Genomic DNA, 22,285 nt, shown 5'->3' with positions numbered 1-22,285 from the left:
TTGGAATATTTTATACGGTTTCTGTCTAAAATCAGATACGTATGTTGTGTCACTGACTTTAAGGTGGTCAACATTGTGGGCACGCATGACTTTGGTCAGCGGTTTGATCTCGATGCTGTCAGTAAGAAGCTTAATTTTCCATATTTCGCTGATCGTTTTTTGGGTTTACGAATTAAGATGCCAGAATGTACGGCTATTTTATTCGCCAGTGGTCGATGTAACTTTTTAGGTGCTAAGACAGAAGTCGATTTGACATGGGCTTTGATTGATCTGGTGTTAATGTTACCAATAAAATGACCACGGCTTTTTCGGACTTCGATTGACCAGACCTTTAACTTACTGCGAGGTGTACCCTTAAGGCAGAGTATTCCAATTAGTATTAACAATTCTACGTTTATCATAAGTAAAACTCAGCCGTTTAGCCAGATCAACTTGTTTTAAAGTCATAGATTTTTTAACGCGCTGGATGCTGTCAGGGTATTCCGCAACAAGAAAATCCGTTTTCTTCTCCAACACGTCCACCATTTTCTCAAAGGTGATGATCTCGCTGGTGTGCCCGTTTAGCGTGAAGCCTTTCACCTTTACTACGCTCTTCCCATCGTTGGTCTTGTACGAGTATGTCTTCGGTCCCAGGCTGACGAACTGACTAATGAACTGACCGGGCTGCAGCTCATCCGTAAGGTCGCCCAGGAATTTGCCAGTCGGCGGCGTTGGTGATCCAGGTTTATCCACGAAAATTATGGAATCTGCAAACCCATATCATATTCACATGTTTGCAGAACCGGCCTTTCAAATCTTACCAGTGTCAAAGTACAACAGTCTGTCCTGCACTTGTTCCATATAACCATAAAGGTGCAACCGCGCCCAACAGGTGGTAAACCTGATAAAATATCAAAGTTCGAGCCGCAATTGCAAAAACAAAAGGGGCAAACACTTACGCAGCCAAGACGACGTTGGTATGCGGATTCTGCTCCACAAACAGGTTCTCCTTCGTATACGCCAATTGCAGAACGTCGTCACTGAACATGTCCCACGACTGAATGTGGTATTCTCCAGAAAGAAGCATCTTGTAGAATTCTTCTGGAGAGGAAATGTACTTGGTGTTCGGCTTATTATCTTGCATACCAAGGCGTCCCCAGAAGCTACAAGCAATAATAATAATGACTAATATTTAATAAAGTCATATAAAAAATATAATACCTGTTAAGACACAGTTTGGCAAGCGACCGCATGCCCGGGTTACTTTCCACTTTCTCCCGGTCCAACTCAATACCCTCGTGGTCATGGAAATCCCGCACGTACTGGTCCTTTTGTTGGTCTGTGACAACATCAGCTGGCCATCCACTTGCTTCGGTCTTGATTTTAAGAAAACGGTCAATGTAATCGGCGAATAATCTCTCTTCGGTCTGCTCAAAGTGCCACACTTCAAAAACTCTTGTCACGACGTAGCCGCGATCAATAGCTGCATGTATCTCCGGTGTACCTGCAAGAAACGTTTACCGAAGAGGTTTTTAATTTTACTTACACCATGTCCCAGAGAGGGCCCTTTCGTTCTCAGAGTGTCCACATGGTGCGTTATGTTGGGTCTCCGCACAAGTCCGACAAAGAGGAAAGACGAGTTTTCCATTACTACGGTATGGAAGAACTGGAAGATACAGGTCGGCCGGAGGAACAATTTCACAGTGAATGATCCCAAAATAATCAGTCACTGTGTCGAATTCTTTAACGATAATGGTCGGGTGGCCGATGGGATACCGCTTGTTCTTGTTCACATAGGGATACTCGCTGCAGGCGTCAAAATACCGAATTTTTTCTTCTCCTGTTACACTGTGAAAAAGTTTTGTGGCGTTCGTCTGGCCGCCGTAGAACGCGTCGCGGGGTTAGTAGGTTGGCACACGGTAATTTCCTCAATGTAAGCTCCAAACCATGGCACTTCTTTGACAAGGCCGTCGAAGTCATGCTCCCACATCACATGGAGCCCGTATCCCCGGCTGCGGATGTAGTCATCTCGCTGCACGGTTTCCTCGTAAATCTTGGTCATCGCAAGATTTCTGAATGGATGTATCGTGTCAGGAGCAGTGCATTCAGGACATCCATGAAACCAGCAACCGTGAAATTCAAAAACTGTATTCGTTGCGGCAGAGTAGCCATCCACAAAGTACTGACCGATCTTGAACTCTGCCCCCGATGCCCTCGTCTGGATTTGGCAGTTTTCTTCCAATTCCATCCATTGCAGGCACTTCAGCGCTTTGACGGATTGGTTGCGATTGGAATGGTATCCCTGTAGTGGGATCAATCCTATCTGGTTGGCTTTGAGGATACTGCTGCGTCAGTACAGACCGCATAGCCCCGCAATGGTCAGCGTGGAAAAAAATGGGCAGATTCCATTGCTAATTTCCAAAAACAGGTTTCGGAACTGAAGACAACATTTGCGGAGGACGGCAGCATCATTGCTGCAGTAATCCACGAACTCTTTTCGGAAATCGAAGGTATTGTGCTTGGCGGCGATTTCATCTTTGTACCACTGCTCAAAGGCCTCACGATCATTCTTGCTCATGTACTGATGTCCGTATTCCATCATGGAAGGGAACTCTGTGACCTGATCCCAGTTCTCTGGTCGATTAAAGCGGTGCGGGAACAAACCTTTAGACGTGTCTTCAATCCCAAATGTCGCTAGCCACTTTGAAAGGCTCTGTGGATTATAATTAATGCTGTCCCGGAAGCGAATATTCAGTTGACCCACGTCAAGCTGCATGATCTTGCCGCCATTCATAATCACTCAGGGGATGATGCCATTCTTCAGCAGCCAGTTGGTAATAAAGTAGCCATCAAAAGCCTACAAAATTTCTACCAGTTAAAAGTAGGCGGGAAAAATTCTTAAAAACGATTTACCTTGAAATTATGAGCTATAACAATGTGGTCGCGATGATCTTCACTGAACAAAAATCGGCAAAGTGAGTCGGTAATGTCGCCCAGTGGTTCCCCCTCTGGCGGAAAGATCCATTCCTCGCCTTCATCATTCTGTACGACCTGCATCAGCAATGAGATTTCGAGGGGGTCCCCGAGGGGGTACATCTTACTTCAACAAAATGATCGTTTAGACTTTCCGCAAGGTTCGGGTACAGTCGTCCATCATCAGCAACATACGTTTCAAAATCGAAGAATAAAAACTGGGCATCCGCGTACTGCATCTTCTGAAACGGACCCAGCTTGTGTGGTTTCATGTAGCAGCGATGGTCGCCCACAACGTGCTCCCGGCAGGTCTTACAAAAAATTTCTCCACATCGGTGAACGGCTCCTGGTTTTCTTTTGAGCAGGGAATAAATGGAGCCACACAGTAGGCAAAGCTTTACCGTGCTGCATATGCTGCGTCGGTTGTGAAATAGGTTCTCGCCGCTGGGCCCCAGTTTGTGGTGATCGAAACACGACTGTCCATGATATTTTCGATTGCAGTCACCGCACGCCAGCATATTGGATGTGTCCAAGGAGCAGTTGGAACGGAGACACTGTTTGCATTGGCCATTGCATCGATGGTTTCGTCGGTCGTTATTTCCCTTATTGCACCCAAAGCACCAGTAGCCACGATTAAAAAAAGCCGGCATGGAGGTCAACACGTCAAAGTGGCGGTTGTGGAGTAGCAGGCAAATATGCTTCTCTTCATGCTTTCCGCTGTACACGATACTGTTGGCTTGCATGGTACTAACAACCACGACCTGGTAACCGCGAAGCACATTCTCGAAAGCCGGAATGTCCGCCAGGGAATATTTACGCATGGGCAGACCGGCTTTTTTAATAAGGTCCTTTGACAACGCAAGAATTTCCCTTTTACCCTTGGCAATGTGCCTGGCATACTCCTTCTGACCATCCGCAAACGCTCTACCAATTACTAGGGCACGGGCCATGCAGATCTCGTCGTCATTGTTGACCAAAATGACTGACGTCATTTTCTTGAGCTTCTGGTACAGCATCGGAGGGACGTCCCGGACACAACGACCAGAAGGAATTTCCGTATGCTCCAGCAAAACTTCGAAAGAACCATCTATGACAAACTCTTGATGGGAATTCAACACTTGGGATATCTCTGCCATCCAACGCTGTACGGTCAACTGGGATCGCAGTGTTGGTGGCGTCCAGATAGGGAACGACAGATGAGCCGAATCCACCGACACGCGGACGTACTGGTGACGAGCTACTCCAGCCAAAACAGTGTCAAGAATGTACTCCAACACAGCCACAATTACTGCCGGAGCATCAATAAAGCTTATGCCATCCAGATCATGGACACTAATTTGAAAAAGCTTAAAAATGCATACTTTGGGTCTTGGAAAACCGGTGACCCCTGGGCTCTACTGCGACATGTTCAGCTACACGAAAATCATTCGGTACACCCGCTCCCGCTTGAGGTTCGTCAGCGATCCAGTCATCTAAACCTGCCAACTCTGCAGCATCAAGCCTATCTTGATCAGTTAAACCGTCATCAAACACCCAGTCATCAAGGGCCGCCAAGGCTGCGGCATCAATAAGGTCATCGTCCGTTAAATCGTAATCCATTTTCGAAAAGTTGAAAATTCGCAAATGCAAAATTCTGCAAATTATTACTCAACCAAAGCGATTTCTACATATCGCAAAAATAACAGATGTGAAATTTAGACCACCGATATTTAACTTGCAATAATTTTAGCGCTGTCGAATTTTATGTCTTTGGAAAACCGAAATTTCACAGCAACGTCTGCTACGCATTTTGCTTTTTCTTAACACGTACGAGTGCAACGTACTACCCATAACATAAACACAAAAAACTTAAGTAACGACGATTAAAAATATTCGTAACGCTGTACGGTTTCCAAAGGGGTGTCCGAGGTGGTGAAAACAGAAATAAAGCAATCAACTATAAAAAAGTTGGTCACAATGAGAAGAATACATAACACCCGCTATATGGTTACCGAAGGGGTCTCCGAGGGGGTGAAAACAGGAATAACGCACTAAGACTAACTAGTTAAGCATAACTACGTCGTCATCGCCATCCTGGCGGTTGCCGTCGGGTTCCGAGGCCGTGTCCGGGATCTCATCAGCGTCCGCATCCGAGGCCGACTCATCTACGTCCGGTTCCAAGGCGGAGTCGGAGATGTGGTCCACATCATCGTCCGACAGCAGCCAAGTAAGGTCTGCAAGTGTCCGCAAGAAACTTTACAAAGGTCACACAAACCGTAACGAAGCAAATGACGAATAAATACCTGAGCCAGCCGTTGACGCATCGTCATCCTCATCCTCTTCATCGCCATGGTCCGACTAGGGTTCTATGTACATAAAATTTCCTAATCAAAGTTCGACAGAATACTGTCAACATCTAGTATCATGCAAACAAGAAAAAATACTACTCACCATTCATCTCTTCGTCGCTTTCGCTTTCGACGTCTCCATCCTCTCCAGTCCATCGCATAACCTGGGGGATAACACGGAACAGTTCACTGGAATGGGTCCGGTTCACGCTGTTGCGGAACAGGTCCACGGTATGGAGTGCCGACAGGTTTTTCAATGGCTCCAAGAAATCCACGGTACTGATGCCTTTGTGAGCCAAAGTCAGTCGCTTCAAGTTAGGTGTCGCTGTCGCCAGGATCTCAAAATGGGGGTCGGTGGAGTACCCCAACAGGTTGTCGTTGAGTTGCAGATACGTCAGGTTGGGTAACTGTGTCAAACCAAGCAGAGAAGACACTCCACAAGCATTTGCGGACAAGCACTGGAGATCAGTGAACCGAGTGAGGGGTATGTCGCAAAAATCAGCAAGTGGGAACTCATCTAAAATAATCGTCTTCGAATCAGCAGGCTGATCCCACAGGTAGCCATACATATTGATTGGTAGTATAAACAGGTGTACGAAACATTATGAAAATTATTACAAAAAAGAGCAAAGTAAAATAAATACACAGGTTGTATGTGCAAATTTTATTAGTACAACACAAAAAACTGCAGTGATCTACAGTGTATTAGTGTTCATACCATTTTGTAGTGGATCCTACACTACGGCAATCTTGAGAACGAAGATTTCACATCAGCCGTTAGTGAAAATGCATATCAGTCTGCTGTGAAAATGTGCAATAGTTTGTAACTGCGTACGCAAAGGCGGTTGGATGTCAGTGCAGTGCTATACAAGCGTGCTGTGGATTTGGGCAATGCGGTAGTAAGTAACTGTGTACTCATGGTGGTTGACTCCTTAACGTAACTGCCACCCGCCCAGCAGTGGTTCCGTTTCGCCTTAACCATACATTTCTATGGCAGACAGTCCTGCACACAAGTCTATAGCAAACAGTCCTATTCAAAGTCTACGGGATCGTTATAACATACAGTCTATGGCAAACAGTCCTATACAAAGTCTACGGGAAATTTTAACACACGAGTCTATGGGCCGCCGTCCGTATTGCTGTTACAGTTGAAAGTGAATTATGAGTTCATCAAGTTAACAGATGCCTTCTGAGGTCCTATGCTTGATTTGCAAATTAACGACCGAACTTTCCGGATGAAAACACAACTCAGGCTGAAGCGGTGCCCTACAAGCCAAACGTACATAAGGAGCTTCTGTGAGAAAATCGAAATTCGCGCTTTTCGAAGAATGCCGAAACCAGATCCCCACGAATGTCACGTATGGTTTTTTGGAAAGTGTCCTGCTTTAACAGAGAAAGGCAGAGCCTGCATTCAGACTTCAAAAAAACATATGAGAGCGTTTGGTGAAGACTCCACAAGATGTTCAAATGCACATCGGTTACGTAAACCTTTGCGATAACGTTCAACATTACGCAGCGAAGTTTATTCACTTTCCGATTGTTTGCGTTCTATTTCATCAGCCTGTTGAGTTGTTCTTCGTTCTTTACGCTTTCTAGAATGTAGTCCAGAAAGGTATTCAAGGAGTATGTAGTATCCAGAGGTTGGAAGTTAATGCTTTGACCTCTTCGAGCGTTGCAACTGGGCGAAAGAGCGCCTAAGCCCCTTTTCAGATGCAGAATCGTAATCAAACTGAAAACCGTTGCAAAGCTTCAGATGCTTAAATGCTGATCTCTATTCTCGTTTTCCAGATAAAGGGCTTTCAAAACACAATTAAGAAAATGTCGGTTCGCTTACATCCTTTCGGGGTCCAGAAGCGTTTAGTGTCCAACAGCGTTTCCTATTCACGACAAACGACGTTTGGGTCCGCACAAGTGTGTTCGTTTTCAACCAGAGATCTAAAGAGACTGGTGTGGAAATTTCATGTTGTAAAACCTATCTGTTTTTCCGAAAAGCCAAACAAACCGAGTGAGATGCGTAAGGTTGCTCATTCGTGCAACTTTAAAGTAACTTTTGCTTGAAAATATTGTGGCTAATTTTTGTGCTTCGGCCACATTGGAACGGTTTGTTTCCATCAGTTTAAATTCATGAACCGCTTTTTCACCCCACCCTAACGTAACCTTTTTGAAACTTATTTCTTCATTTCGCGGTTTGATATCCCACAGCATATTTTTTGCAATCCGGATGATGTCAGTATCCTTCCTTCTCACGACGTACATTGCCGCTAAGGGGTACTTTGCCGTTGTCGTTTAAAACTATGGTGTTAGTTCCGAATTCAGTCCGATCGAGCTTCAATCGAAAAATGCATGCCACACATGTTATCAATTACAAGATCTCCTGATAGGATTAGCAAATAAAAGTAGGTACTGCTAAACTGTTCAGTTTTCAATCGGCTGTATATGTCCGGTGCCAAAAACCTGATCATGTAGCACGGCTATATAATGTGTTATCTGCCGGTTTTCATTGGTCACAAAAACCTCATGCGCGCTTTCGCTTAAACCGTTCAATAGCGCTGTCAAGCGTGAAGAAATAACCGGATATCCGGTTCCCACTCGGATATATCGTAAGCGTCGTTTCTGATCACAACTGGCGTATTCCGGTATTCGACGGACAGAGTTTGTTTATGATGAGCTCCTACCACATCTTGCGTACCGCACGGGTCTTTCGTCCTTGGTTCCCAATATGGATCAGCCACGAAACTTTTTTTAAAATGGAGTGGAGCCGTTTTCTCGGTTGTCATCGACAGAGACAGCTTTGATCTTAGAATACCAAACGATTATTGGCAGATGCAGCTAAAGAAGAAACCGAAGGAGAACACATCGTTCCAGTGCGTTGTGCAAGCAGAACGGACTACCTCTTGGCCCTAAAAATTTCGATGAAAACGTCGTCGGTAATGGAACCAAGGAGCGGCAAACCCGGTCTGCAAGACTTGAAGTAATTCCACAGATTCCGGCAAATCATTATTACCTGGAGAGCTCTCCGCGTTTTCAGCTAGCTCCGCCAAACATCGGCTGCATATCGAACGGATTTTGCTGATCTGCATCTACGAGACTGTGATCAGATCTAGGTTCTACCGTAATAACGCTGTCGAGATCAAAATCGAAAAACGTCGTTCTCCCGCTTGAAGTTTCTGCTACTAACTTTTTGAAACTAAACAACCAAGTCCAGCTTGTCAATCTGTACGAAGAAAACAACGTTCTTTACCAAAGCAATATATCACAACACCAGAAATTATTTCACTTCGCATAAGACAACCAGAACAACGAAACAGTAAGTTGCCAAAGCTATACAAAAACAATTATGGTCGTCCTCCGTATTCATTCACACCGATCGTCTCACTTCTTTTCCCGACGACCACGGCCACTGTTCTCGCTTTGTCCAACACGTTCCTTTCCACCTCGACCTCTTCCTTGGCCCATCTCGTCGTCCTCCGTCCCGTCCGCTTCGCCTTCCCCGGCGGCTTCAAGAGCTAACTGACGGCGCAGCTCTTCACCCTCCTGTTTATCGTCCTTGTGCAACCAGACATGGATCCGATGAGCCAGCGGTGGCCATTCTCGAGTTCCAGCGTTGACAAGGTTATTGTACTCGTCCTTACAAGCATAATAAAAAGGAACTTCGTCCATTGGAATTTTACCGGCAAGGTAAAACTTGCGATAGATAGGGCTGATGCGGAATGCCTCTCACCGATACTGCATACTGTCCGGTTTCTTCTGCCCGGGCAGGTGGCAAACCACTGCAGCACTAAAAATACAAAACTAGTTATGCACATCGTGAACTACATCAGTCAGCAATTTTTATTCAAGCGCGATCTTATTATGAAGACTGCGCCCGAAACAAAAACTTTTCCCCAAACAGAGAGCAGTAGAAGACTATAAGCGTACATCTACTTGTAGTGTACGTAATCAGCTTTTTTTCAAGCAAAAGTACAACAGGCATCATAAACTTAAACTACATCATCGTTTTTTGGTCGCGAACTTTTTTCAAAGTTTTTGTGCCCAGATTGCTGTTTTCGGTTTTCTTATGACGCATTGTTGATATGTTCCTTCTACTAAAATTATTGGCGACGACGTCGGTCTTGTTGAGTCAGTCGCTGATGCTTTGGCGTAATTTTCTACGGATTCATAAGGTCAATTCTTCCTTCGCCCTTCCGTTTTGCTTTTATCGGGTTCCCGATACAGTAGTTCCTATTTGCAAGACGTCCCTGTCTGGTTGACCTGTTTGTGTGCGCATTAAAAGTGGTGCCGATATTCACACAATGCTCACTGAAGCAGCTTAGTACTGCGCTGAAAGTGGCGGGGGAATTGGGAATATTCCAAGTCTGTATCGCAGGGAGTAAAGGGGTAACCTACTCCCATCGTGCCTACGTTGTAATCCCGGACGTCTTTGCCGCACGTTACATTGCCGTTTGCTGATATACGCGCGTCACTGTCGAATGTAGCTGAAAAAAATAAATATGTATGTTTTGCGGTTGAAGCTGTGTGATCTTGTTCTGCGCATCTATTGTCCGTTGCTTCGAAAAAACGACTTTGCCAATGAAATTCAAAAGCAATAAAATCCATTTAGAGCCGGGATCCTGGCAGATGAGAATGACACTAAGGGTCATATGAATCAGCACTCCCATATTCGTCAATCATAGTGTTTTAAGTCTGATCAAACTCTTTTGGGAATTTTCAAAGCACTTTTGGGAATTTTCGATGCTTGCCCTACACGATGGCCGGCCAACATGGGAGTAATCGGCATTCTCATGGTATTTTGTGAAGGATTTGAACTGAAAATGTTACACTTGGTATAAATCTTTATACGGTGTAAGTCTTTTTTTCCGCACCTACGTCGTCAGGCTAATACCCTTAAGCTCCGAGCGACGTTCGGCCCAACCTCCAAGCGGCCAAGGTGGTCGCCTAGCTGTAGTTGGGCTTCGCCAGACAACGCAAGGATTGTGTATAAACGCAGATTGTGTAAAGGTGACGAATTCATTGGATCCATATTCGATGCACATTATCTGTAAAAATTTTAAATGTTAGTTAAGAATTAGCGGAAATTAAATTACCGCTGAGGTCGTGTTCCCTGTACCACACCTTGTACTCACCGGCACCGCAGTGTGCCGAGCGCAGCTGCGTTCGATGTCGCTTTCTGCACTTTGCATTTTCATTTTCAACGGCATCCTGTTTTTCGCTGGTCTCGTTTCGATTAGGTGTTCTCGTTCTTGCTAGTTCTCGTTCTCGTTTCGACTGATAAAACTTTTGAGTTTTCTTTTACTATGGCTGGGGCGAAGAAAGGTGCCACGCGCGGCCGTAAACCGAATTCAAGAAGAACTCGTTCGGGCCAAGAAGCTGGCAGCAGCACGCAGCAGCCAAAACCACGACTCAGTCGTAAGCGTCGCTGATCAGCATCTCCCGCAGTCCGCTCCGAAGTAGTAGTCGTCGATCAGCTTCAACCTGACTGGAAGACAATGATGGAACGCCAGAATCAACAGCAGCAACAAATTCAGCATCTCATTGACATCGTTACACCGCTGGCACCGAAGGGACCCGTAGAACCGCGAGCAATCTCAGCGGCGACTGTCGCCTCCGGGCTGCAAGTTGAATGCCTGCCAAGCGGAGAAAGGAATGTCCATCGAAGGGATGCGAGCCACAGACGCGGACGACGTTATCGAAAGGAAGGTAAGAGTCACAGTCATACAGACTCGTCTTCCTCTCGTAGCCGCTCCCCGGGTCACCGCCCCGTCCACGAACGCCTAGGCCCTCAACCGAAACGCGTTCACGGGCTGGGAGACCATTACGGAGCATCAACGTCGCGAGGTCAGCCCTACGATGGAGCGAAACTCCTAGTTTCGGTCCCCAGTCCCGTTCGACGGCGCCTGCTAGACCCATCGCGCTACGTGGACGTCGACGATCTTCTGCGAAAGAACCGCGTAGAAAAGCCGAAACACGGTGGCTCGAAGCTGCTGATGTCAAAGGGCAGCGTGGTCCTGAAGCCGAATGAAACACGAGCAGTGGTCGACTCTTTTTCGTCCTGGAGCGAGTCATTCTCCGTGTTTATGGCATATCGGATTACGGTAACCCCGCAGGTGGCCACTGCATTGTGCAGATACCTGCACCTTATCGCGGCGTATGTCGAACGGGGGGTCCCCACAGCCCACTGGATGGAGTACGACCGGCAGTTCAGGTCGCTTATGACCAACCATCCCTTCGAGTATGACATGTGGGCCCGCAAGCACGACGACACCTACACGGATCACATCCAGAATGCGGCGCCGGAGGAAACCACAAGCGAAAGGGCAGCGGTGCCGGTCGCCTCCACATCTGCGAGCGCTGTCACGAGAAGGACCATAAGTCACCACAGTGCAAATACGGAAGCCGTTGACCATGCGACAGTGCCTGCAAAGGCTCAGACGGCGTTGCGTGCTGAGGCCTTTGAGAGACTGCTCGCCACACACCCAGACGCCTTCCTCCGACGTTCCGTGGCCGAAACGATTCGTTTTGGCGCCGACATCAAGTACCGAGGCCCCCAGATCCGTCGGCGCACGAAGAACTCCCACTCAGCCCGCATTCACCACGACGCTCTGGTCATCAGCGTCCAGAAAGAAGTCGCCTTGGGCCACTCCGTAGGCCCCTTTGACTTGCTACTCTCCCGAACTTTGTAGTAAACGCCCTCGGGTGCCGCCCTAAAAAAGACGGCGGCATCCGCACCATCATGGATCTGTCCCAGCCGGCAGGCCGAAGTGTCAACGACCAAATTGACGGCAGTGAACTCCCCCTGCAGTACTGCTCGGTGGACGATGCCGTTCGGCTGGCCATAGTAGCAGGCACTGGCGCGATTATGGGCAAAATGGACATCAAGTCCGCCTTTCGGCTCATCCCCGTCCGACGGGCTGACTGGAACCTCCTGGGCTATTCTATTAACGGTAAGTACTACTTTGATGTAGTATTACCGTTCGGCTGCCGCTCCTCCCCATACATATTCGAGTTTTTCTCCGCCGCAATTCATTGGTGCGTGGAGCAAAGAGCAAACATCCGCTCCCTACTTCATTACGTGGATGACTTCCTGTTCGTCGGCAGTCCCGGAAGCAGCGAGTGTCAGTCCATAATGAAGTCGATGCGCGAAGTATGAAGCGAGCTTGGGGTACCGTTGGCAGCGGACAAAACCGAAGGACCCGCAACTCGGCTCGTATTCCTCGGGATCGAGATTAATGCGGTGGCACAGACGCTCAGCCTCCCGGAAGGCAAAATGCAAGACATCCTGGATGCCCCCACAAACTGGCAAGGAAGAGCAACGTGTACTCTGGCAGACCTACAAAGTCTGATAGGAACGCTTGCTTTTGCCTCGAAATGTGTACCGTCCAGCCGACTATTTACCCGGCGAATGATTGCTCTCCTGAGCAAATTTCATGGGCAGACTCGGATTCCCCTTGAAACAGATTTCCACCTGGACCTTGAATGATGGAGGAAATTTCTACCCAAATGGAACGGCTCGGCATCATTCCTGGATCCAGACTGGACGACCTCCGACGTACTGCATCTATACACGGACGCGTCCGCCACACTGGGAATGGGCGCATACTACAGCGGCGAATGGTTCCAAGCATGCTGGCCGGACTGGCTATTACGGATGAAGCCTTCCATCGAATATCTGGGAATGGTCCCGATCCTTCTCGCCGTCATTGTTTGGGGGCATAGACTGCGACGGAAAAAGGTTGTGTTCCACACCGACAACGCCGGCGCTGTGGAGGCATGGGCACACTTGCGCTCCAGCAGCCCGGGCGTACTCGATCTTATGCGGCGAATGACTTGGGGCGGTAGCTGACAGCAACCTTACCCTGACGTTGAAACACGTACGAGGCGTCGACAACGGTATTGCTGAGGCACTGTCTCGTTTTCAGATGGCGCGTTTCCGGTCATTGGCGCCCGGGGCCTGCGAACAACCAACTCCGTTCCCGGACATCTTTCCGAGCCTGCAGGACACATACCGGTCAACACCACGCTGCGCCGCCTCGTGCATGCCCACATCTCCTGTTCCTCGCGAACAACATACGGAACCACGCTGACCCGCTTCCATAGGTTCTGCCAACTGAACGGCTGGGAAGCACTGCCAGCAGCACCATCTACAGTTGCGGCCTTTGTGGCACAGCTGTTTGAAGAGAATGCTGCCTTCCGAACGATGAAAGTTCACCTAGCAGCCATCAACAATAGCCATAGAGAGGCCGGTCTGCTTAACCCTACCGTCGACGACCTGGTGGTGCGCGCGGTGAGCGGCTATAAGAGACTGAACGGACCAAAACCTGACCAGCGACTGCCGATCACGTTGAACCTTATGCGGACACTGAAAACTCGCCTGGCGATCCACCGAGATAGCGAAGAAGCTGTCATGCTGTGGTGTGCCTTCTGCATGGCATACTTTGGCTTCCTCCGCATCAGCGAAGTCGTCTCCAAAACCAAGCAAACGTACGACGCGACCTCCACTCTCCTACTGCGCGATGTGCATATCGGTGAAGGATCCGTCGTTATTTCCCTGAAACGGACAAAAAACCGACCAAGGCAGCGACGGAGCATCAATTACGCTCACCGCCACTAACCGGTCGGTTTGCCCTCTACGAGCCGTCAAGGCCTTCACCAGCAAAGGGCCAAGCAAGCGGACAGCCATGCTCCGTTCCTTCGATTCCAGGACGGCCAAAAAATTGACGCGCGCTGCGGTGGACCGCATCTAAAGACGCTGCTACGACCAACCGGACTGCGCCCGATTCAGCACACTCAGTTTTCGCATCGGAGCGGCGACAGAAGCCGCTGCGCAGTCGCTGCCAAAGGAGCAAAGCAAGCGCGCCGGTAGATGGAAAAGCAACTGCGTTGAGCAGTATATCCGGCCCAGCACGCTCGCGGGACCGAACCTGTACGGAGAAAGGGTTTGTTTGGGGGCGAAGAAACCGGGCACCGGCGGAGGGTGCCGGCAGTAAGCGTCCCGTACCCACAGGTAAGACCCTCTGCTGCAATCGGGCACCTCCGGCCATGCCGGCACACTTCAAACTCCACAAACCGCACGCCGAAGTCACCTGCGGACCTATCTCTCGTCACATCACATCTCTTAACGAATCAGCGGTAAATTTAAATATTAGTTAAGAATTAGCGGAAATTAAATTACCGCTGAGGTCGTGTTCCCTGTACCGCTCCCTGTACTCACCGGCACCGCAGTGTGCCGATCGCAACTGCGTTCGATGTCGCTTTCTGCACTTTGCATTTTCATTTTCAACGGCATCCAGTTTTTCGCTAGTTCTGGTTTCGATTACCACCCGCCCGCCCTACTGGTACGGCTGGGTTCTGTTTTGCCTTATATCTCTGTTGTCTGTATTCAGTTCAATAAAGGGGGGCGAAGAAACCGGGCACCGGCGGAGGGTGCCGGCAGTGAGCGACTTGTACCCACAGGTAAGACCCTCAGCTGCAATCGGGCACCTCCGGCCATGCCGGCACACTTCAAACTCCACAAACCGCACGCCGAAGTCACCTGCGGACCTATTTCTCGTCACATCTCTTAACGAATCAGCGGTAAATTTAGTAGCGACGATATTTTTACGGGTTAACGTTTATACAAGTTAAAAGCGTACTGTAGCCGCTAGACGAACTTGCACCACTTTTAGATCCGGCCGCTACCAGCCACTGGCCAGGCATTGAGCACGAGCCTTCCTCCCACCGGGTGGCGCACACTTTGCCTTTCAATTTTAGCACTGTACTCGGTGCCTGCGTGCCCCTGCCAGGGGCACCCCAAAAACCACAACAAACCAGATTTACAAACAGAAGAATACCGGAGCTCTGCCATTGTGCTTTTATTATAATTATCTAGCGTTGCAAAAAATAAAAAAACTAGCAATGAACAGCAGAACATGTAAAACGGCGGTAGCATCGGAGCGAAAATATTTAAAATCAAAAACATTTTTGCAGGCGAGCAAAGTGTGTATATTGGGCCTGCATTTTTCCGTACACCAGACTCTGTGGTGCAAGTTCGTTTAGCGGCTACAGTAATCAATTCACAGTGTACTGGACTAAGTAATACAAATGATAGGTTTAAGTGGTAAATAGTTGTATAATTTTATCATGAAGAAAAAACGCATATACCGCTCATGCCAATATGTGAAACTATGCGTACTCTCTTCTATCAATATCACTTTACACTGCAACACATCCTTCAAACGTCAGCCAAAGTATCTGTTGTATTGTTCTTTGTTCACGACCACCATCATCGAGGAAGCAATAGCTAACGGTGTCTAAGGACATTCCATTTTCACAGACAATAAAAGCTTTACTAAACTAAGTCAGCGAAATGGTGATTCAAAAGAGCATGTAAATAGATGTACTTGAGTGTTTGATACTCGGCATGACAGGTGCTGCATCTAGAGTTGATGGCTCCATTACTGTGTGGGGCATGGATGCGGTATTCATCCAGGACGAAGCGCCGGTAACGTTCACAATACGTCGACGTGAACTCCACGATAACGTTAATCGGTAATCAGGAATCGATCCATGCTATAGTCACGAAAATAATTTAATAATTATTTACAGTTAAGTTAAATTAAAATGCTACTGCGAAGACACAACTTTGGGATTGTTGGAGGCGATGCTACAAAATACGTTCTATTTGTGTGACAAGCGGAGCAGCATCAAAGCGAACGGATAACACTTGCTTGGTTCCAGTGCAGTACTCTCGTTTCTTGTTATCATTTTATTAAAAGAGGACATGGAGAGAAGCGAATCCATTATGCGTAATGATGTACCGTCTTTGCCTTTAGAAAAGCCGGCGATGTCCGGGTCAAGACGGCGTGAGCGCCCATCCGCACCACACCGTGGGAAGGTGAAAATATAAATCTCGTCGCACGATTGTTTCAAAGCATCCCGGCAGGCCCGTACAGTAGGAACGTTGCCACGTGGATAATTTCTGACGGAATGCATGTGCTCTATCCTTAATATTGAATGACAGGACATTGATGTTCTAAAAGCCGTTTCACTATTTTTCCAACCTACCACCAAGAGTGCGTAATGAGCTAGTTAATATAGATTATAGCGGAAAAGATCCCTTCGACGATTACGGCTATAACTTTGGCCGTTTTACGAATCCCGTTTCCCCTACTAACGCGAAAGGGTTCAGCAGGGATTCAAATTTCAACTGGTCAGACGCTACCACATACGCCCATCGATGGCATAGCCCAAGTTTAAGCGTATGACCAAGAAGCCGCTGCAGTCATTGACGAAATTCAAAACGAGCAACCTCAACTGTCAACCAACGAATCTCTTCCACAGTCTGGTGGTGGAGAGAAGGACCCAATCAACGCTACCTGTTAGCAAGATGAGACTGAAGAAGCTATTGCCGCGAATCAAGCGGCTTTGAAAGCTTTGACCTTGCCCGTCCGGGACGAAGCCCCTGCTACTTCCACCAGTGGGCAGCAGATTAAACTGGGGGTTTTTAGCACAAACGCATAAGTCACCATCGCGTGAACAAGTTTGACCATCATCGCTATATTTACGGTCTTAAAATCCACTTCCTGGCACAGGAATTTGATACTGTAACATCCCTAATAGCTCTACCGGAAATTAAGTTTATGAAGAACGCTCCAAAGATGTCGGTCCGGGCGAAGCGTTGCTTATCGTTTTGGTTTCTCAAAAACTGGAAAACCCTTAAAGTTGGAATTTTTTCGGAATTACAACCTGCGAAACCTTGTTAAAATGGTGATTTATATTAATTTGTGCGGCTTTTTCTGGCTCGACGATTCCCTTTGGTTGCTTATTGAAACAACCGCTATCCCGACAAGCCGAACCCGTTGCAGAAAACACATCCACTCCACCTCCCAAGTGGAAGCGCTTTGCCTCATCATTCGTTCAGGCTACGATACTTGCAACCAACCTTTGTTTTACCGCTTTCCTCATTATCGGGAAGCTTCATCTGGGTAAAGATAAAAATCAGAAGCCTTGGAAAAAACTAACGGATAAAAGGAAGCGGTAATTCATGAAATTATATCTGCCAAAAAGACAATAAAACTGTTTTGCACTGTTTCTCACAACAGTACGCAGTACAGCACTGCAAATACTGTCAGCACGAAAACAACTCAACGTGTACAAAAAAGCATATAAGAGAGGATGTCAGTGGCTCACCTAGATAATCCCTGTACTTGTTGCCGTCAATCGGTTGGAGCATGACGTTGTGGCTATACATGGTGCTTATATACCGCGCCAGATTCAGCCGTATGTATTGCCGTAATGTCACACTCCAGGCGGATGACGGCAGCAGTACAGGGACTATCTAGGTGCGCTACTGATATCCACTCGTATTCGTACATTTTGACATAATTTCTGGACACTGCGGCAAGTAATAGACGCGTAACACGATTGGGTGAAGCAGAAAATTCTCAGACTGCTGGTTCACGGCAAAACCTTTTCCCTTTACCACTTGTATACCAGTATTAGTTGTGAAGGCACTCCATTGATGATCCTGCGTTGTCTAATCATGTATGGTTCATAACGGTTGTAATGTCACGAGTACACCTCGTGTCAGTATGTGTTCCGGACATCTGGTTGTCATTTATATCGGCACTACCGCGCCGATACCACAGGCACTGAGCAGTAAGTTGTTCTGGTTGGTTTTGGTTTGGTCTTCGCTCTCGTCCAACAAAACATTCACGGTTGCTCGTGTTTCTGTTATCCGTTCGTTTTTGTTCGCCGCAGTCGCCCCTGCGACAGTATCTCTGCTTTTCATTTACTGGTACTTGTTACCAGTCTTTCATCGCCATGCAGCGCATTCAGCACATAGAGCCTGGTAGCTATGGGTACCGTAATTATCAAGATTTGTGGCTCCCCCCAATAATTAGAGCTCCCCGCAATAAGAGCCCCCCCTGTAATAAGCCCCCCTCCCCGACCCTGTTTGAAAAATAAGGCCACCCCCCGAAATTATGCCCCAGGGGGCCGTTATTAAATGTCTAGCGCTGCAAAATGATCGGTGTACCGCAAATGCTTTTTTAAAAATGTTGTGCTTATGAGCAAGCATTAAACGCACATCTATATAATGCGGTATTCGGCGGCAAAAAGGTGTATGGGGACCTCAGTATACGCTCGAAAATGTTGCAGGGAAGGTTGCGCTGTTGCGTATACCGGTAACTACTGCGTTTAGTTCACTAGAACTGGATGCGAAGTTGTTTGAAATATAATGTCCCCTCCCAAAAAATACCGTTCGAAAAATAATGCCACCCCCCGAAATTGCGCCCCCTCCCCGAAATAAGCCCCCCTCCGCCAAAGCCTTCGAACTATTTGTACCCCAGGGCCACAAAATCGATAATTACGGTATTTTAAAACCATGGCGCGGTGTTGTAGAGCAGTTTGCCCTTGCTGTAGAAAACGTCAGGTGCCTCCTGTGATGCAGCGAACACTTCCATTTTACACAAAGCAATTGCGCGAACCGTGCACGTTATACTGCCTACGGTCCAAACAATCTTTCTTTGCTTTTCGTTTCGTTTTTTTTTCCGCGATTGCATAAAAGCTCTCTAAAAATGCCTTCTTATTCCTGGTGGTCTGACAAAACGCAGGCGGCCGTATACAACTCGCATTGCCATTGTAGCCTGAAAGATGCGAAAAAAATCCGTCATTTCATTCGGATGGGTACAAAGAGGAACACCTTGGTCGCCCAACCCAAGCTCCATCCTGATGTCCGGGAAATCCAGTAAGTTATGAAAATGCATGATTTTGCTGATTGGTGGAAACTTTATGGAAAGAAACCACGCTGACGTCACGCGACTTTTCGCGAAAATTCCGGCTGGACAAAATGGCGGTTGTTTTTCGCCGATAATTCACCAAAAATTAGGGAAAAATTTCTCGAGAGTAACACTACACAATTCTAGTGCAGAATTTCACGAGGAGTCTAAAAATGCTAATTTTGCGCAAATCAAATGAAACGTTCAAAAGTTATAGGGTTCTGAAGTACGGGTTCTTCCGAAAACCTCGAATTTTACGAAAGTTCTACGAAAGCTCTACGACGCCACAGCTAGTCTTACCGGCGGTTGATCGTGCCAAACTGCTGCTCCGTCGTTCCTCTTCACCCATTTCTACCGTATGGCCGCAGCGCACCCGATAGGGCGTCAATTGGAATCTGGACCGTACCGAACGCAGTTTTTGCGCTGGGAGCCAAAGCTGCGGGGGGCCTACTTATAAGCTCTGACCCGTATGTAATCCGTCGCGCTGCGGGTTTCCAGTGAAACCCGTAAAAAGGGACAGATGGTGGTCGCGGGATGGCTGGCCTACTTATAGGCAATCTGCGTAGTTCGACCAGAAATGATGCCTTCACTGGGAGATCAGAGGATTCCGGGAAGGAAACCAAGCGATGCTGCTACCATATCAGATGTGACACGGAAGCAGAGCGAGAAAATGGGGCAAATAGCCTTTATTGTGAAACAATAAAGCAACCACAAACAAACACAGAAAACCAGTGCGGTATATGCTGTGAAGTAGCTGCCAGCGAGCTGGTCAGAATCGTGATAATGATTCAGCGTGCTGCAGGTATGCAACAGCTGATGCCGCAAAGCACGGGATCGGTCGTAAGCGCTGGGCTACGCCCCAAGAGTGCAGAAATGCGCTGATTGGTCAGCGTAGACACCGTGAGCAACGTAATACCGCGGCACGAGTGGCGTTGACATGTGCGGGCGGGCGACAGAGAAAGCCACAAGAGGTGTCTACCGCCTCGAGTGAGCAGTCTCTTATAGCCTTTTACTCTCGAAAATTTAAACGCAAATTAAAACAAACTCGACTACAAACCGTAACAAATGGGATAAATGTGTTGCAAGTTGCAGCGGCTCAGCCGTACTTTTTGGCCGTTACTGTAAAGTCAGCAGATCCCCACAACCAGCGCCAGGTGCCAAGTACTTACTTAACTCTGCTCCATTAACTAATTTTTGACGTCCCATAGACTTTCCATGTTAGAGTTTTGAATTTTTTCTCAAAACTGTTTTTGTTTTTCTGAAATCTGATAACTTTGTACAAATCTACACATTCAGGGCTATCGAAAAGTACTAAGATATTCAAGTTTGGTTGAACGTGTCTATGACTTAGACCCTGACACACACAAATATTGTGCACCTTCTTATTATTTTATATAGATAGATAGATTCGTAGACGAAGGTAAGTAAGTGCAGCTGCATATATGTACCTGCTCCTTGGTACCATATATATCTCGCGATCCGATCCACGGAATCCGAACTGCGCCTACGCACGGTATACGTACTACTCCGGACAGTATAATTACTGCAAACTTGGCGGAAAAATTATTCGCGGAGGTCCGAAGCCCGAAAAACACGTACTATCAAAAATGCCAGAGGGCGCCATTATTTGTACAATAATTATAAAAACTGAGAATGCAAGCAAGCCGAGTGTCTCTTGGCTTTTGCGTCTCGTTGTTTTGCGTTTTGCGAGAAGACTTTCTTTTACAACCCCTTTGCCGTAAACGTTTTGTTCAAAAACCATGGGTTTCAAAGCGGTTTGCCGTTTAACAACGAAATGATTTCCCGCCATGAGTGGAAGCAGGTCGAATTTGCCTGCTGGCTCAATATTGAAGATCTAAAGTTTCCGTTGCCGCTGGGACAGTTTTCCCTTTCATGCAACAGTGCAACACAAAGGTCAAAAATACCATCCATTAATGCTATTTAAACTCCATGTATGTGGTTTGGCTGGTAGGTCAGCCGCGAATGCAGGACGGAGTACGAACTCCTTTAAAAGTCCGTTTTTTGGCAGGATGTCCAGTACGATATGCAGACAATCAAGGTGAGTGTTGCAACGTTAGATAAAAAAATAAATTAGCCATCATAAGATGCGATTCCGCATGCAATGTGCGGCATGCTGCTACATATATCTGTAACCTACATCAGAATGTGGCGACTTTGCACCGTGCAAAAACAAAATTTAGGAAGTCGCGAGGAAATATTAACGTCGCCAGCACGCGACTTTTGGAAAAAATTGCACCTATATACAATACAGATCCAGTGGTGTAGTTCCAATCGAAGAAGAAATCAATACTTACACCGGTGGAATCCAAGATCAGTGAAATCGATCATAACCGATCGCCGGAGTCGAAATTGTCAACACATATAGAGTGACTACCGAAAATTTACAGAACAAATATGACTCTGGGAGCCCAACTTGGCAACCTTTTGTCCGTTTAAAGACGCAAGCGACAACAAGAGCATGAAAGTGCTTCTACCGTTTCATTATTTTACGAAACACCTATTTTGCTATTACAAGCGGCACGCGCCCCAACAGACGCGTAGTAAACACGCTCCCGGCAGACAAAGCAAAAAGCGGAAAAAACTTTGCTGACGAACGTTTTCTTGTGAGTGTCGGATAGAATCAACTGCAGGATAAGTAAATGGCTTGAAAGAGAAATAGATGGAATTGCTTTTTCAAACACACACCCAGAGCCACAATCCGTGGCTCAGTTCAATGGAAAACCTTTTTTTGCTGCGGTTTCTTTGCTGAGCGGGCAAAGGTCAACCGTAATCACAACAAAACTCAAAATAATTTAAGTAATGCTTCTTCTAGCATGCCTGCTTAATGTGTTATTAATTTAATTTAATTTAATTCGAGTCAGTGTAGGTAGCCCATATCCGGCTGGGATAACACCTAGCTTGGGATTTAAACCTGGCTGGAGAAATACGGAGAGCACAATTTAACATCAATGAAAAGTCAGACCAAAACGCACCTAAACAGCCGACATACTCAGAGTTAGTTAAAGGATTTAGTCGTGATCAAAGCGCTTTTAAAACAGCCAAGTGTACGTAGCTCAAGAATATTACTGCCACTTTGGTTTAATTTATCCAAAAGCTTGCCCGGTCTTCAGGATAGCGTTGCTTCCCCGCATTTCGTTGCCGCACGTGTCATGATGGTCAGTTTACCGGCGTTACGCAAACTGTACGTCTTGCTTTCTTCTCCAAGATCGAACATATCGGTAAGGTACGCTG

At 47.1% G+C, this 22,285-nt stretch overlaps 1 protein-coding gene across 1 annotated transcript; it reads right to left on the bottom strand.

Annotated features, from left to right (window-relative positions):
- Positions 1 to 4,992: 4,992 nt before the first annotated feature.
- On the bottom strand, positions 4,993 to 5,848 carry LOC129582897 (acidic leucine-rich nuclear phosphoprotein 32 family member B-like). The gene is made up of 2 exons (XM_055474523.1): positions 5,383 to 5,848; positions 4,993 to 5,165 (listed from the first exon to the last, which is right to left on the bottom strand). The coding sequence occupies exons 1-2, from the start codon at positions 5,846 to 5,848 to the stop codon at positions 4,993 to 4,995; spliced, it is 639 nt and encodes a 212-aa protein (XP_055330498.1).
- Between the last annotated feature and the right edge of the window lie 16,437 nt (positions 5,849 to 22,285).

The sequence above is a fragment of the Paramacrobiotus metropolitanus genome, unplaced genomic scaffold (genome assembly GCF_019649055.1).
Source record: "Paramacrobiotus metropolitanus isolate TYO unplaced genomic scaffold, Prichtersi_v1.0 Parri_scaffold0000009, whole genome shotgun sequence".
NCBI lineage: Eukaryota > Metazoa > Tardigrada > Eutardigrada > Parachela > Macrobiotidae > Paramacrobiotus > Paramacrobiotus metropolitanus.
Note: the sequence above shows the minus strand (reverse complement) of the source record. Positions and strands in the feature narration are given on the sequence as shown.